General features: G+C 34.6%; 1 protein-coding gene across 9 annotated transcripts in view; it reads right to left on the bottom strand.

The window, feature by feature from the left end:
• Positions 1–18693, bottom strand: part of PHF20L1 (PHD finger protein 20 like 1) — a 78419-nt gene that overhangs the window by 55301 nt on the left and 4425 nt on the right. For 6 of the 9 annotated variants that reach the window (XM_060128139.1, XM_060128141.1, XM_060128146.1 and 3 more), the window contains exons 3-6: positions 4930–5101; positions 4700–4784; positions 891–979; positions 573–650 (exon numbers count right to left, since the gene is read on the bottom strand). In XM_060128139.1, coding sequence (XP_059984122.1) covers positions 573–650; positions 891–979; positions 4700–4784; positions 4930–5101 — 424 coding nt within the window. The remainder of the gene's footprint in view (positions 1–572; positions 651–890; positions 980–4699; positions 4785–4929; positions 5102–18693) is intronic. The other 3 variants (XM_060128144.1, XM_060128145.1, XM_060128147.1) reach the window with 1 other exon arrangement.

The raw sequence follows: 18693 nt of genomic DNA, 5'->3' as shown, positions 1-18693 counted from the left end.
CTACGTTCTAGACTACTAAATATATACACTTGACTGGAACTGACCATGTGATTTCAACACAGTTCAGGATGATATTTTTTACTGCATGTTATGCAATAAATATGTAGCATATTTCCATATTAGACATTTTTATAGATCACTTTCAATTTCTTAAAATTAATTGTAGGTCCAGGTGCTGAAAATCCCAAATAACAGCAGAACATAAAAGAAAATATTTTAAATTTCTACCGGCACCTTTTCTTTCCAGTATTTCAGGAAACATAATCAACCATAATGGAATTATGGTTTTAACTTCATCCCAGATTCTCCTTCAAATGCTTACCGTTCATTCTTGCTTTGAGCAGTGACAAAGCATGTAATACACTGCTTACAACATATAACTCAGAAAGCCCTACCTGAAACAGCCTACAGAGTGTCAGGTAAGCGCCTTTTGAAAGAAGATTAACGACTATGATTTATAGAAGAAAAGAAGAAGATAAGAAACTCAATATAAAAATTTATATTAAAAATTAACTTTCTAAATGATACTATATACCAGGAAAAACAAAACAAAATTAAAAAAAGGCACTTACCTCACTTCCCATAGACTGGTTACACGATCCAGCTGGGTCGATAGGACAACACCAGCTTAGTGGATGCTGGGATTTCACCTGGAACAGAAACTAGTGACCTATAACTTTAGCAGGTCTAAAACCAAAGAAGCAAAAATCAAGTGTATAATTTATTTTACATTCTAAGCTTCTCTTTCTTGCTGCTATTTGGGGCTATCAGCACATAATCCTACAATTAGTTCACTTTAAAATATATATATGTCTGTATATATATATTTTGATCAGTCACCATTCAAGAAAACATCCCTGTGGGTAGCTAGGAATGCTGAACACTCTTACCTGCCCCTTAGCATCCTCGGGCATGGCTTTAATGTGCATTCTCTTTAAACAACGAATAACTCCATCATAAAACTGAACTGTGAAAGTTCCTGAAATGGGAGTGAGTCAGCATCATTAGAAAATACAATTCAACCTTACAGCAACACATGATATAGAACAAGTAATGCCCTGACAGAAATAAACACCCTATGATTGCAGTAACTGCAAAGACACACCCCTGCTAAGGACCCCACCAAGTTTACTGAGTTTATTGTCTCTTTCCCTGTAAAAATAACTTTGACTTCCCTTATAAAGTACACGAATTAAATCTTGATAAGTTAGTTGCATGTAATTTTGATTTTTACTGGAGGATTTTAAACAATTTTAAACTGGAGGATTTTATAACAATTTAGGTATATGTTTAAATAACATATCAGGTATGTTATACCTGAAGAAAATAAAATCATTAATTATAAAAATGTATAATATTTCTAAGAATCATGATTTGTTCTCTTTGAAAGCTTCTAAATAATGGAGAGAAAGATCTGCTATAGGGAAAAAATCATTTTCTCAGGAAAGGATTATTCCTTTGCAAGATTAATTAACTGGCAAAGAAGAATTACAGATTCACAGGCTTTTCAGCTAGAAAATATACATATCATCTGCATACCAGTCTTCCTGTGCAGATAAGAACACTGACTTCCAGGGAGGCGAAATGCTGCATCCAATGACAGCTAAGCAGCAGCCCAGCCATTAACTAAAAACCCTGATTCCCCTGTCTTTCCCACTGAACATTCTGCTTTTAGGACTCAATATTCTGTTTACATGGCTATTTCAAAGCATATTCACTTTTTGTTACAGACTCCATGCTTTCAAGTCTTTTACAGTACTATCAGAAAATATATCAGTTACGTAGATTTTATACTTATGGAAATTCCAATGTTTTTCTATCATTTCCTATACAAATGAGGGCAGAGTGCCACTTCAAGTAAACAGATACTTGACCTTTACAAAAGAGGTATAAACAATTGGCGCCAAAGCCAATAAATCTACGCACAAGGATTTTTCTTTTCTTTGTAATTTGAATAACACCATTGATTTCATATCTTTCTATAATTAGTATAATGTACAAATCACAGATATAAAGATCTAAACCCAAGTTATGAAAACAACTGATGAACTAAATAGCAAGAATGTGAAGAATCTGGGAAGACTGTGAGAATGCCAAACCACAAGAACCCCTTACACCCCAACATGCTTGCCCCTGTCCTCCTCTCCTTCTTCATAGGGCACTGCCAACAGCAGCAGGCTCTTCACTACGCAGACCGTGCATTCATCCCTCCCTGCCATTGCTCACACTGCTTCAGCTGCTGTGATGCCGTCCTCCTTCCTAACTCCAGCCCACTCTTCAAGGATCAGCTCTTCAAATCCCACCCATAATATGAAAACTTCCCTGACCACTCCAATCTACACTGATTTGCCCCTTCTCTTCAACTTCTCTAAGACATACTACATATACCTAAATGTTCACATTTGTTAGTTTTGTTTAGCTTTTGTAGTGAACAGAAAACTCTTTGAGGGCTTCCTTTTTCTTTCTTTTTTTTTCAGGGGGGCGGGGGGATAGTGGCAGGCGGCGGGGGAGATTCATCCACCATGTGGGACATACAGAAAAATGACCAAATTAATACTTCCCATGGAAATTTTTTAAAAACAAGTTATATCTGCCAATACTTCACTAAGGGCTGACTCAAAACTACTGCTGAAATGGCAGAGGCTGCAATCAGTAACATCACTCTTCCACTGATGTAAGCTTAAATTTCTATATAACACGCCCATGAACAAACAGGATAGAATAAAAAATGAAGGTGGTTTGTTTTTGTGTATGTTGTATGTGTGTATGCATATACTGGTAAAAGAAGCTTTAAGCATGGAAGAAAGGTCCCAAAGCTCACACATTTAAAGAAATCTCTCCTAATGATGAGAGAGCATTGTTTAATTTTGCTTCGCTTTGTTCCATTTTGGGTAGATCCTATTAACCTACGAAACTGATTCAATACTTTTCCTTCCAAAAATTGTTACTGACTGCCTACTCTGTGCTGGGCTCTGGACTAGACACTTGGGGAGCCAGTGTGAGTTAAGACACGGGAATAAGAGCTCCATAACACAGCTCTCCAGAAGTATTAAGTGAACAGTGATTTAAAGGCCCCACTAGAAAAGAAGTAACCTGCAAACTTAATAACTGAGATGTCCCTCAGGTGACCAGTAATAAACTCATAGCTATATTTGTTATTTCAATTAGGTAAACCAATAAATTGGACCTTGGCTTTTGTAAAGTTGCATTATCATTTCTAGCTAGACAACTATGATTTACTTTTTTACACCTAACATTTTTAAATATATGTCTTTTTAAATGTTTTCCTCTTCTATCTTCTCTTACCTCAATTTTTCTCATTTTTTGTTAGTTTAAATTCTCAGCTTAAATCCCTTCCATGCTTCCCATCACCTCCAAGTAAAATTCAAATTCTTTAGGAAGACTACAGGATACTTCACATGCCGATCCTTGCTTCTCTCTCCCACCTCTTCTGCTATTCTACAACCTTTAAAGGAATCCTTCATTCCAGTCACATCAAAGATTTGCAGTTCCTTAAAAATGGCATGCCTTTCTACTATTCTTTTGCATACATCATTTCTTCTGACAGAAAAACCTTTTCATCCGTCCTTTTCTAGATAACTTGTGTGGCTTTCAAGATACAGTTTAAAGTACGTATCCCCTTACTTAGGTTAAATGCCCTTCTTGCAAAGAAGTTGTCACTCAATGTGTTTTTTTCTTTTTTTTTTTTTTTTGGCCATGCCATGTGGCTTGTGGGATCTTAGTTCCCCGACCAGGGATTGAACCCAGGCCCTCGGCAGTGAAAGTGCTGAGTCCTAACCACTGGACTACCTGGGAATTCCCTCAATGTGTTTCTTTAGTAAAAAGAATGAATGAGTGGTCGAGTTTAAGAAATAACTAATAGAAAACTAATGTATTTTGGAAAATATACTTAGAAGTATTTCACGACTGTTTTAAATGAGATTTTAAACAAGAAATTTAAAAAATAAAATATTTAAGTATATTTCCAATAATAATTTAATGCCTTTCTAAATTAATGCCTTTCTAAATTAATCTACAATTTTTAAAATTCATTACCTGTCCAACAGGTTCTCTCATTTTATGCCACACTAACACACCTGATTTCTGTGGTACTTTCAACATTTCTGATAAGTTCAGTAACTTTTGCTCAGTAGTAATATTAGATACCACAAAAGGCTATTTAATTCTCAATTATCTACAGAAATCAAGAAAAAAAGAGCAGGGAGAAAAATGCAATAAAGGAAATCCTCAAATTGATAAGTTCTATACTCTTTCCTCAGAAAACTGTACTGTTTCACTTCCAAGTTGAACTGATTTGAATTTTCCTATATCTTTAGCACTCAGGTTGAGATCTTCATAAAATAACTTAGCCAACAAACTGGAAACAGAGAAGTAGAAATAAAATGCATATAATATAAGCCTGTCAACTGAAAGCTGAAAGATTTTAAGCAACTATTTACCTCTATTAATTTAAACAGTCTATTTAGGCAGTATATTATGTATCATCTTATTGTATACAATATATAACATACTGGATGCCCCTAAAAAAGAGTATTATTAGAAGATTCATTAGGTAAAGTATAAAACAAAGAGAAGCAACAGCTATATGTAACAATTTCATACATTAATTAAAATTAGAACTATAGTTAAATTTTACTATAAATCCCATTTTAATTCTCAGATCATTCCAAACACATACCTTCTTTGTTAATCGCCTCAATCTTGGCAGGGTAATAGCGACAGTCTGTCCAACGAGCCAGAACTTCTTCTCCGGCTTTAAAATCCTATTTTAAACAACTTTTAAGATCAATACCATGTATAATAAATAAGCACTTCCTTAATAAAAAACAAGCTTTTGTAAAATTTAACAGAATTCCTTTTAAAAATACATCATTACACATCTGGCAAACAGAAAAGCTTGCTACTTACAAAGAAGTCTTCCTCGTCTTTTAGCCCTTCTTTTCTTAAGGCAGGTCTCTCAAGGGGTCTCAACCTATTGCTATCCCAGTAAATCCACTCATCATAACGATGACTCCAGCGCTCAAAATGGACCAACATCTTGCCCTCCTCATAGTCGATTTTTTCAATTCGTGATGGATACCTCAAAAATAAAAAGAGCCTTCATATCAAAAGAAAATTCTTACATTTGTTTATACAAAGTATTAACTGAAATACTGCTTACTATTACAACCATAAACAAAACAATATGGATCCATATTTTTAAACTACTGACCAACAAAGTTTGCTTTATTCTTTGTCTTTTCTTTTTAATGACTGTTCTTAAGACCTAATGAAATAGTCTGATACACTCCCAGTGGAAATATAAATTATATAATTTAGAATATAAATTGTGCTGTCTTGGGAAATAATTTGATAACATGTATCAAGTGCCTTAAACATATCCCTCCTTTTTGACCAAATAATTCCAATTCTGGAACTATATACACAAAACATTTATAATAACAGAAAGTAGAAATCATATGATTAAGAAAACTGAAGACTGTCTATAACTATACAAACAATGGTATATCCACTGAATGGAATATTATATAGACTTTAAATGTAATGCTTACAAACGATTTATAATGCAGGAAAATGTAAAAAAGTAGTACTATGTTCACTAGAATTATAAGTATAGAAAATAAATTTGTCTAGCAAAAAATATCAACATGTACATTTATCTCTATATGGCAAAAAAAAGTACTTTCCCTTTTCTGTTTTTCTACACTTTCCAATATTTTATAATGAGCATCAATGACGGTAGGGAAAGCTCAAACCTTCAATTTAAAAATATAAAAATAACATCACATTGTTCTGTCTTCATGTGTGCTGATTCTCTTATGATGAATTCCAAAATAAAAATTAGTTAACTTGAAACTTTTAACACAAACAAGCCCTCTTCAAAAAAAAAAATATATATAGGCCTCTTCATTCCTAATGTACTGTATTAAATGTTCACAGTGACTCAAAGGTTTTTTAAAAGTAACATTAAATAACATTCAGAATTCAACAGCAGCACATGGTAGATGATTCAGCCATAGAGTTTATCTCATACTTTTGCTGGGTTTTGATAAATCTCAATTTTTTATTTTCCCTGTGGAATAAATGTAAATTTATATTGTTAACATAAATTTAAATATAAAGCACAACAGACCTCACATAACTTTGAAATCTAGGCACCGATTACTACCTGCTTCACATATCCCTCATGCTGTTCAAGGCCTTTTATGCGTCTCCAGAGCCCTGAATTGTTCCTGGCATAGCTTCTTTCCTTACTTCAGTCTAAGGAACTGAACTGTTTGGAGTTTCCTCAAACACAACAACGCACTGTCAAACGTCTGTGCTTTTGTACCTGCTGTTCTTTCTGCCTGGACCTAAGCTGCCCTTCCCTTCCTCTGTATGCTCATCATTCAAGACTTGGTTTAACATGTAGTCACTTGTGTGAAGACTTCCCCAGCTCCCCGCCCCCGGTGCTCTCACTTGCACCCGTCTCATCATAATCATCTCTGTGCACGTTCCTAAACTGTGTGCTGCGGAGCATTTACAGCCCTTGAGACATTAATACGTGTGACACAAAAAAAGGGTCCCGTGGTCAAATAAGCTAGGAAAATACTGGATTAAATAAACCGTTTTCTTTACTAAAAGACTTCTTGGTCCTGCCAATAAGACAGAAATAAAGCATGCACTATTATCAAACCATGTCACCCTTTCATCACAAAGTATTTATGAACATTTCCTGAGAGAGTAGAGGTCTAAGGAACATGATGTTAGCAACTACTCTGGCCTGTGAGTTTTGGGGACTGAGTCATGGCCGCCTTTGTACCCCCAGCATCTTCACAGTGACAGACACACACTGGCTACTCAGGGAATGCTCGGCATGAATAAGAAGTGACGTTAAAGAAAGAAAATCTGCACATTTCTTCAGAACTAAGAAGGCTGTCGACCCAATTATAACCTTATGTTAGATCTTAAGACTTTTTGAGGGAATAGATGTGGGTAAGGAAACGTTCTGTCCAAGAAAAGCATGAAAACAAGAAAACCTAGGGGATTAATATACTCCCTGAGGTGGATATGCCGATTCCACTCACTTAGAATCAGTGCTGTAATGCTTGTCTTTTGCAGTGTTGCTTTGTTTTTGCTGCTTTGATTTTTAAAACATAAAAAATGTCAGTAGCATTAAGGGAAGCTTAGAGATACGGCTGTCCTTTAGTTTATTTTTCAACATTCACTAGCCACTTAACTACTATAAACAGATGTTCTATCAGTTCTAAGTTTCTAATTTATGTGTTTATTATCACATCTTTCTGATTTTGAAAAAAAAATTAAAGGTTTATTCCATAAGTTCCTTCAAATTCTAAATGTACACAATTAAATGGTAGGTTAAAAGGAAACATAATTAACTCTTCTCTTCAAGGAGCTTAGCTTAGTGTTAGATGGAGAGAAGCAGCAGAATATTGACAGAGTCATAAATCCGTCAGGCCCTATGTTCTTTCTTTACTGAGCATCAGCTGATTTTTATATACCTTATCTCATTAGATCCTGGTAACCATCCAAGGTACAGATAACACAGTCACCATTTAACAGATGAAGACTGTCCAAGGATACACATGGTAAGAGTATTCAAAGTCAAAGCTAACTGGCACAAAAAGCCTATAGGAGAAATGGGATAAGGCCTGTATCAAAGTAATTATACCATACATGGTAAACTGGTAAGTATATATAACATTTTTTTTCTCCTTTGTATATCAAGCTTTTATTTCTGAAAAACCATGAATATTGAGGTGGACATATAATAACAATTATTTGGTAGGGGCCCAGATGTTATGCTTTTGACATAGCATGAGGTTAATGACAACATTACAGCAAAGGTATCTAAAAAGAAAACAAAAATTCTTGCCAGAGTTGATTCTCTCATTAACAGATTTCCTAACAAATTTAGTTAGTTCTTCCTGAAGATAGTGAGCAGTGGGATACTAACTTCATGCTAATTTTGACTATGATTTCTCTCTGCCACTATATTTTTTTTTGTAATTTGAATATACTTTATTTTTTTCATTGATGTATAGTTGACTTTTCAAAAATTCAACATAAGATGCTATAATTAATTGTTCAGAGAAAATTGGAGCATTCACTGAAGGTTCTTGGGAGACATTATGTTGGTCTTGGTGGGGAACTTTAAGGATTTAGACCTAATGAACATAGTACGAAGGTAAAGTGTATACATAAAGCATTGCTCATTTATTCAATCAATGTTCATTTACTTAAAACCATCATGTGACTCAGAGTTAAGCAATCGACCAGACAAGGAAGATTCAGACAAGTAGACTGTTGTTTCTGTCCTCATGGACCTCAGGATCAGAGATTGGAGGGGCACTTCAAGGAAACAGTTCCCTTTGGCTAGGCTACATGGTAAGCAGTTAAGGTGAGTAAAGGAGAACAGTGGGACATCAGACTGGACTGGTTAGCTAGGTTCAAACTAAAGGGCTCTGAAACAGTGAACTACTGAAATGACCCTTCATTCATTACATTCAAATAGGGAATCCCGTAAAGTCTGTACTTAATTTGGTTATCAGTTACACCTTAGAAAAAAATCCTAACATCAACATCTTTGCTATACACATAAAATGCACAAAATGGCGATTTAACATATAGTTCTATACAGTGAAATGATTTCCTTGTTCAAGATGGCCCATAGTAATAATGCCTTGATACACACAGTGAATAAAAAATACTTCCAAACAAATGCATTCACAAATGCCTCTAGATCTTGAACGACAGCAATATTATTTTGATGCACAATTTATGTTTTATCATAACTGAGGGTGAATGGAATGTAAGATTTTTCTTACTGAATTTGGTAGATATCATGATATTTTGTTTCTTTTTTTTTTTAAAGAATGAATCATGGAAAGCTGTTAAGAGTAAAGAATAGTGATTACACTGAGTCCCAAACATTTATAAATGATGCGGGAAAAGATCTGAAAAGTAGGAGACTGGGGTTTCAGAGTTAAAACAATTAGAGATAAGAAGAAAGAAAGAAAAAAAAAACATAGTTGGTATCTCTCCAGGGCTCAAAGAAAGAGATGGAGAGAAGGCAACCTCACTAGGACTATGATCCCTCAACGCCAAAATTCTACATAGAGCTCTATTACTCCTTATCGTGTCACTGCAAAATACCATAAAATTGCCACTGTCTTCCCTATTATAATCCCACTTTGAAATGCTTGCACTGTTTAAATGATATTTACTTGTATAGAAATTAAGGGACTGCCTCCATTGCTCTGGGCCTACCTTGCCCTCATATGTCTTTTGCACTTGAATCTTAGAGAACAGTTTACTCTGAGCAAACTTAGCAAGAAAAATAATCCACCCTAAATTGTTTATTAGGTTCAATGGAAACAAATAGCATTCAGAAACACTGAGAAGTCTTTACAATGATTCTTGCTGAATTTAACAGAATTCTCACACATGCAATTCTACTACTGTAATCTCTCAATTGATTTCTTAGGACTCTTTCTAAATCAGTGTGGTCAAAACCCTCCAATGGTCAAGTTCAACTGTAACAACAGAGTACAGCAAGACCATTAACAAAAACGAAAATAATTTTCACCTTCTCTGAACTCTTGTAACTCTTTATTGCCTCATCTAATACCAGCATTTTAACACTGTCACTGGTGCCTCCCATTTACACAAGATCATTCAGAGAATCAAGATTTATAGATTCTGGGGCTTCCCTAGTGGCGCAGTGGTTGAGAGTCTGCCTGCCAATGCAGGGGACACGGGTTCGAGCCCTGGTCTGGGAAGATCCCACATGCCGCGGAGCAACTAAGCCCTTGCGCCACAACTACTGAGCCTGCGTGTCTGGAGTCCGTGCTCCGCAACAAGAGAGGCCGCGATAGTGAGAGGCCCGTGCACCGCGATGAAGAGTAGCTCCCGCTCGCCACAACTAGAGAAAGCCCTTGCACAGCAACGAAGACCCAACACAACCAAAAATAAATTAATTAATTAAAAAAAAAGATTTATGGATTCTGAACTAAACCTGTAACCCAATAAGAACCAGATACTGACCAAAGAGGTTAGCTACACACTGAATATACTGTATTGGTTCCCTGTAACAATCAACTCTTGTGTGTTGTCAAAACACAAAGAGAAGTGAGAAACCTAAAATGGGAATTACCATTACAGATGAATTACTATACTGGCTCATGGTGTTAACTGTTTTACATGGGCAGATCCTGACTGACAGCTAGATCAGGAAACCATGATCCCCTGAGGCTATATGAAAAAAACACTTTGGTGTAGATGTGTATGAGTATTCTCTTGAGAGAGGGGTTCCCAACTTTAATCAGATTTCAAAGGGGTCCATGATAAAAAAAAAAAATTCTCTGGAAGGCAAGATCATCTATTAACACTGAAAACTATAGGTGCCCCACTCTCCTTGGAAGGAAGAAAGAAATGATGGGCATGCAGCTATGCCAGAACTACAGTCTGATAGATTAAAAAAAAAACTTTTATATTCAATGCAGTAACAGTAAAACAATTAAACATGATTTGAATTTAGAGAACTCAATCTGATTTATCACCTAGTTTGATACATCCAGATTTTTACCTGTATTGATAAAGAATATCAACCATGAGGAAATGATAAGGGAAATTCCTTGATACACTGATGGCCTACAATCTCCTACACTTAAGCCAAAGGACATGGTTGTTAACTACTCATTGATAGGTTACAACCCCCTGAGCAAGGCCAGACTTTGTATCAAACGTCCCAAAAGCCATCAGAATTCACTCTGAGATTTAACTAATCATTTGAATAAGTGCTGTATAAATCAAAACGGCAATTAACCCAATAAATTATTCAAATTATGTATTTTAAATAATAGTCCTGTTCTTGTTTATATTGGTAGGACAATAAAATTTCTAATTTATATAAATTTAAAAACTGACAGTTCCTCATCCATTTCATTTAACTCAACACTGAGTCTCTAATTCACTGTATGTCAGACACTAAACTAGGAATAAAGCTACAAATACAAATAACAATCAACAAACTCAGATTCAGCAGGGAGGGGAGAGAAAAAGAGAATCAATAAGCTAATACAATTACAATATAGCATATAGAAGGAGTACCTAAATTAGATGTTCTCTTGGATAAAGTAGTTCTTCGATTTTTGAAGGATGAAATACACTTAAAATACGACTTAAACATAATTTAAATGTTAGCAGAATCTTTGGGAGTTAGAATTCACAATTCAGAACAGCCTTGTTGATAAGAATTGCATAAGCAAGAAACTCTAACATGGCATCATAAAAAATGACTAAAACATATTGCAAGAGATAGAAATAGAGACCTTCCTTACATACAATTGTCAGGAAGAGGATTATTTGCCAAATAATAAAAATTAATGTAGAATGAAGTCCAAAGCAAACATAATATTCCTATAACCTGCTAACCTTCTAAAATTTTAGCTTCCTGGAAATACTTTACATTTACATTATGCTTTGTAATTTTCTAGTGTTTTCTCACCATTCACTCTCTACAACAATGTCACCCATTATTACAGTACTTTTAGATGATGTGCTTGTAGGTATTGCATGTTAATTTGTTTCACACTTGAGGAACAGACTGAAAACAAAACCCTTTTGATTAATTCAAACCTGATATTCCAAAATAAAGTATAAATCCAAAGAGTCTATTAATAGAATTTCAAGAACATTCAGAGGATGGTTATATATGTCAAAATCACATCTTTTACAACACTGAATTCTAAGGATCTCAGTGCATTATCCCTCAGGCCCTCTTTTCAGACTCATTCATCCCCAGGACACATGTTCAACACAAGCAGCCAGACCACCCTGCTTCCTACCTGTCCATAATCTTTGCAGCAAAGAATGGGTAAGATCAGAGTTAGCCAGGTATTTTGCTTCAGTAACTCGGAGCAGCCACCTTTCAAATTAAGGTTTCATTTCAAATCACTGGATTTATTTAAACTCCTGTTCTTCTCTACCTCCTTGCCATGCCTACATTCGTTCATGCCAACCGTGCTGACCAAATCAAAGTGCCCACCCCATAGCCTTTATGCTCATGACCGTCTCCTGCCGTAAGAATCAATTAGACTATCAAAAATTCCTTTCCCACTCCACCAAAAACGCCACCAGTATTCTACTCAAAGTTTATGTACTTCATATAATTTGTTCAGGCCAACATGACCATTCTTTGTTATTTAATTCTGTTACAAAACTCCAAACTCTAGCAGGTTGCAGTCCACCCAATTTCTATTTCTTAATATTTAGCATTTAAAAATTATTTTAATACTACAGATAGTCATATATGCTTACACACCTGTGTTAAAGCTTTAAGAATTTACACTGACTCCTCTCCTGTTAGATTCTACTTTCTTAGAATAACTAATATTCATGCTATTATTATTAATAAAGCTAACATTTATTAAGTGCCTACCATGTGGCAGAAAACAAGAAGAGCTCTAAATGTGCACTGTCTTGCTTATCTTCAAAGAACCATTTGAGTTAGGTACTACTACTGTTCCCAGTTATTTAAGGAGGTCATAGAGGCTCTGAAAGTCAAGTAATTTTCTCAAGTCCAAACAGTGGTGGATCCCTGAATGGAGGTTTGTCTATCTCTTAAAGAATTTGCTTTTGATCATTATATATTCTGCATCTTACAACTGATCGTTTTCAGCTCTTGTAAAACTTACTGCAGTATTTCAAATATAGGGGGCTCTTTATCAAGAGGTCCTGAAAACAAAAACAATATAAAATCAAGTTATCTGTTTATTTTTTCTTGCAAATTTACTCTTCTGCTTCTGATACAAAATAAAATGTGTAAAGCTTTTCGTTAGCCTAGAGAGTATGGAAAACAGCTTTTATTATACTGTACAAAATAAACATCTCCCCTCCCTTGTGTAATTCATAATAGTTTGACAAATACCATTTTATGCTTAGTTTTCAACCAGTAAGTCACAATCCATTTGCAGTAGTGTTCTGCAATGGTAACCAGATTTCAGAATATCCCCAAAACTTTTGGGCTTTTTACCCTTTACCAACCCACCAAAATTCAATGAATTTTGCTGGGCACCTTTTATGAGTAAAAGGGGCTAGGCCTTGTATATAATTCATTTCACATCAGTAGCTTATTCTTCAGTACTTTACCTACCCATGATGTAGTAGAAACATATTTTTAATTGAAGGGGGTTGGTTTTTTGGCAATGAGAAAACAGACTTTTAAGACACAATGAATATTAAATATCCACATTCTTTCTTCAATTTTATTGCAACAATTCTCTCCAAGTTGTGTTAACTTTAATGACTGAAATAACTTAATATTTACATACTAGTTTCTAATTTAATAAGAAGAAAAAATTTATCTGCTGATCAATGATCTGTAGGAGGTGGTAGGAGGAATGGTCAATAGTTCTTCAATACAAAGTCATATAAAATACTAAAACACTGAAACCCTTATGAAGAATAACAAAACTAAGCTGCCTTTTCAATACCATGTTAATTTCTTTTAAGAAATTATACTACCAATTTTTAAAACTTAAAGCTAGTATTCTCTCCCTCAGTTAAAAAAATCATTTAAAAATAAAATTAAAAACCCTTAAGCATCTGCAGATACAGTTCTGTCTACTCAGCGAAACTAGAATTGCAAAACATTCTTTTTTGTAAAATTGATTACCACCACAGATAAATTATTTCCTAATTATTGACTTCAATCTATTACTCACCACAAAACAAAGCATTACATAAGGTGGTAAGACAAGTGTTAAATCTCACAACACATAATAATAATATTCAGCAGGAAAAATGTAAAAAATAGGGAACTGGATGTGTGTGATAGATGATGACCGAACTTCAACCAAATATCAGATAAGCAAATGAAACTGTCTTCTCTCGTGATCCAACCCTTGCCATTACATGAACGCACACAAGGCACAGAACAATAAAAGTCAATCCATGATTAATCGTAACCACAGGGAGCCTTTTTTTTTTTTTAATAAAGCAACAAGGGCCTAAACCCTAACAACTATCCAGCCAGATAGCGCTTGGGACCACAGAAAGAGGAGCAAGAAAACTGACGCACACCAGAGTACGCGCAGCTCAATATATTCTGTTGTACTGAAAAATAACAAAAAAGGATTTCTGGATCATGCATCACTTTGTCCATACCTACATTTTAACTTCCTCCAACTAACATAAACAGTTAAAACAGACCATAAATTTAAAAAATAATCCAGGATATTTCCACGGCTGTCCGCCTCAAAAACTATATCTTCAGGTTAACAATTCTGTATGGTCTAGACCGGTGATTCTCGTATGTGGTCCCTAGACCAGCAGCATCGGCAGCATGTGGAGACCTGTGAGGATGCACATTATCGCCCCCACCTCAGATCTACTAAATTAGAAGCTTGTAGCTGTTGGGCCCACGAATCTGTGCCTGACAAACCCTTCAGGTGATTCTTACGCAGGCTCATGTTTAAGAACTACTCTTTCAGACTTCACCTGGATCACTTTCAAAACTGTAGGATCAACAAACTTTGTAAGAGAACCAATGTGTAGGTGAATGGGTACTACACAGAAAGTTAGTGAGTTAAAGTACTAAAGCCAAGAGTTATGATTCTAAGTAATTTCAAAATTAAACAGTTAATGAGAAAGCATTTAAATGATGGGAGAGCAGGATGTAGAAAGAGTAACTACCGGCCCAATACCACTATTCTACAAATACTTCAAACCTCTATATTTTTGTTCCCAATTATATTCACCTTTCTCCACCTTTTTCAATACATTTTCTCTTCTTCTAGAGACCAGCAGTTTTGGGCAAACTACATTGGACTTATAGTCCTTGCCTACTTTACTTCTGCCTCAAGCCATTACTTACCTATCTAAAAGTGAGATTAAAAAACCTGTCACCCCTGAATAGGTGAAAAGTAGATAAAAGAGCTTGAGTTTCCAGTTCAAGCAATCTGAGAGATCACTGAATATGTCACACCTTCACTTTAAGGACATTAAAGCAGAAAAGTAAGTCTCCGAAGTCCCACAGTCCATGGCAGAACAGCACCTAGAACCCACATTTTCTGACTTTAGTTAAATTTACTTTTTTCAATATTCCTTTTCTCTTGCCTTTCAAGAAATCTAGGATAAGCAAAAAATTTGAGCAGAAAAGAAAAAGCTCAATTAAAAAAAAACATGAATCAACATAATGAAAGGAAGACTATTAGAGAAAGAACAATAAGAACAAAGCAGGTGTGTTTCAAAATAAATATGTCTACTCCTATTTCTAATCTTGCTTTCAACATTCTTTTGTGGGGGGGGGGAAGGGGAGGGGAAGGGAGAACTTTATCTTTAAAAGTTCATGGGGTTTTCTTTTGTGGAAAATTTAAAACTTAAACTACTAAAATGTTTGTACACTGGTGCAGACCTGTTTGATGATTATTAAACTGAGGGTTCACTTAGATCTTAGGATTCAAAACTTGTGACTTTCTGAATGTAAAGAATCTCAGAATTTAAAAACAAGTCTTACGAATTTCAATTTGAAATTCTCTACAGGCAGGGTCCTTAATCTGGAGTCCACGGGTAAGTTTTCTACCACCACCCATAATATATATTACTCAGTTATTTTGGTATATAAACACGATTGTACATTTTTCTGAGTCTACAGCTGAAATTAGGTTGTCAAAGGTGGTGACTCAAAATTAGAATCAATACTTTCCAAGTACAAAGAGATTTAGGAAAGGTCAACATACAAAAGGACAAATTTTATTTATATTAGCAAAATAATATTTTAAAAGTATTCACCTATGGTTTCTACAAATTCCAAACTCACCTAATGTAATTTAAATGTGTTTTCAGTTTTTAAATTTCATCTACATACTACTTTTCAGGAGCACACTTCTGTTCCAAATATAGAATCCCTTTTAATTCAGACAATACGTAATTTTATTTAAATTAGAAAGTATTTGTACTTCCTACAATCTAAATTTCTTTGATTTTCCCACTCTACTAAAATTCTGTTCATGAACAGTTTAAAAACTCACATTTGCAAATGTTCCATACAGTTCAAAAAACTCCAAATGTGTGGAAACAGCATTTGTCAATTCAAATTTATACTGTTCTATCAAACTCTGTACTTGCAGACATCTCCACATTTTTTTAATCTTTCATTTTCCTTTCCTTTAGATCTAGAAGAGAATTACATAGAAATATTCCAATAAAGGTTGGACGAGCGTAACTCATCTGAATATTTTAAAATGACTTTATAATTTCAAGTTGAAGAGTAACACCAGAGCATATTACTTTGTTTTGTTTTCACAACTAAAACTTGCTATAGAGTATTCTAATTTCAGTCAAAAAGTTAAATCAGTAGTCAAAACTGGTTTATCACATTTTTTACTGAACAACGTTCAGAATGATTAGATACTTTAACATTTTTAAGGGTGCTTTCTAAATTATAAAACTCTGCAAAAACAAAGATTTTATCATCACCTCAAAAAGGTTTTATAGCATGTTGCAATGACATGATATTCCTTCTGTATTCCAGGCCATTCTCATGTCAACACTAAGGCTACACTTAAAAACTTACACGTTGAGTCTTCAGATCCCCAAAGATAAGTTTTTCAACTCTCCCTCTTCCCTTGCATTTACCTCAGTGCTTTATAATTATGTATTATTTTATATAATCTGAAGCAAGTTTAAATACATTATTTTATTTGATCCTTAAAATAATTCTGTAAGTAAAAGTCAGTAACACTGCTTGCATTTTACTGCTAAGCCAACCAAGTTCAAGGACTTAACTCATATTTACAGGATCAGAAAGTGGCAGTCTGAATTTGAACCTGCCTCTTTCCTCTTTAGAATCCACTGATAGTGTCTCAAATATAACTTCAACTCTGAACTTTCTCTTTCCCCAAACACACTCCTGTATCAACGACCTGTATTTATCTTCATTCTTATGATGTGACTGCATTCAAGAAATTATAAAGAAATTATAAAGCTAATATGTTCAGGTTTGGATATACAGAGGCTGCAGTGGCATATATGAGGGAGATAAGACAGAAAATGGTTGACTGTGTTAGCTGTGAACATTAACACATTAAAAGCCTTTTCAAAGACTTTTAAATTAAAAGACTGTTGAGAAAGACATTAAAATGTTTTGAGTAAAACTACAAATTTTTTAAAAATTAAAGCAACCCACACTTCTCAGTAGGAGTTAGATTTAGTCCATATAGAAGAGATCCAGGAAGAGATATGGGAACATATGTACATGTATAACTGATTCACTTTCTTATAAAGCAGAAACTAACACACCATTGTAAAGCAATTATACCCCAATAAAGATGTTAAAAAAAGAGAAGAGATCCAGGTATCAAAAACCACACACTGGAACAGAAGGCGACTGGCCTCTCACTGGCTTCTCAGGGCCTGCATTCATTAGTATTGGTAAATAATCAAACCACCAGGGTTTTCCGATGTAACTGGAAAATTACTTTGAAAGCAAAAAGTGATAAACTGCTACTTAAAATGTGGAGTGTATTTTCGAGGATGAAGTATCTTTCTGAACTTTAAAGAATATGTGATATGGTTTGCTCAAGGAATAATAATGTACTTTCCCCCAAAAATAGGTTGAGTCTTCCTCTTAAATCAAATCTACCCCAAACCTAAATGTAGGAGCTTAACTTTAATTTCTGTCCACTAAATTTAGAGTTTATCCTTTTATTTCTAGAGTACATACTAAAAAATATTTTCCTTTTTTTAACATAGGACAAACCTTCTACATATAAGACAAATGGGCATTCAGGTGCCCTACTATCACAACTTTCCCGCCGTACTTCTCTTTAAAAGCTAATGTATCAACATATAAGTCATTTTCCTAGTAATAGCTATACTGCTTATTGTAAATGTCTTACGTACAAAGAGAGTAAGTAATACTTGCATTTCTGCCTGTCCCTCCCTGTCCAATGCCTATAATTCAAAAGACATTTATGGAATAGTATTGAGTAGGGCCTCAATACTATTCCAACTGAATGAATAAATGTGGAAGACTAAGCACTCAATATGGATGCAACCCAAAGAGAATATGAAAGAAAGTAGAGAGGGAGGGATGAAAGACGGAAGGAAATTAGTTCAGTATATTTTCAGTGATTAACTGTTTTGCCCTCATAAGGATATCAAAGTTTCTCAACACTTAAATAATCCTTCTATATTTTTACATGATATTAAAGCAAAAATGTGTGGAATTTATAGGGGATACAGAATGGCCCATAACAAAAGAAACAATATAAAGAATAAAGTTTATCCCATTTAAAAATAAAATCTGTTAAGAGCACCATGTCTCACAGAACTTCTTTTGTGCCCCATATAAAATTCAATAAATCTTAGCAGTTAATTACTTGTCCTACAGTAAAGTACTTTAATACTAAATTAAAGGGCCACCCAAGCCGAAACACTGTTTGAGACTACTGACAGTAACAAAGTCACGAGAAAATTATTTCTTTCAATTACCTAGAATATGTATATACAATACTCTTAATGCTTTTGTAATTAAAGCCCCACTAGAGCAGAATGCTAAAATCGTCGTATAAATGAGCTCACAAAAATCGAACTGACAGCAAGTTGCAGTGATTATCGTATGTGATTATTCTGGCTAATGTTTACTCACTTTAAAGAGACCGTTAT

This window comes from Lagenorhynchus albirostris, chromosome 17, assembly GCF_949774975.1.
Source record: "Lagenorhynchus albirostris chromosome 17, mLagAlb1.1, whole genome shotgun sequence".
Classification (NCBI taxonomy): Eukaryota; Metazoa; Chordata; class Mammalia; order Artiodactyla; family Delphinidae; genus Lagenorhynchus; species Lagenorhynchus albirostris.
Note: the sequence above shows the minus strand (reverse complement) of the source record. Positions and strands in the feature narration are given on the sequence as shown.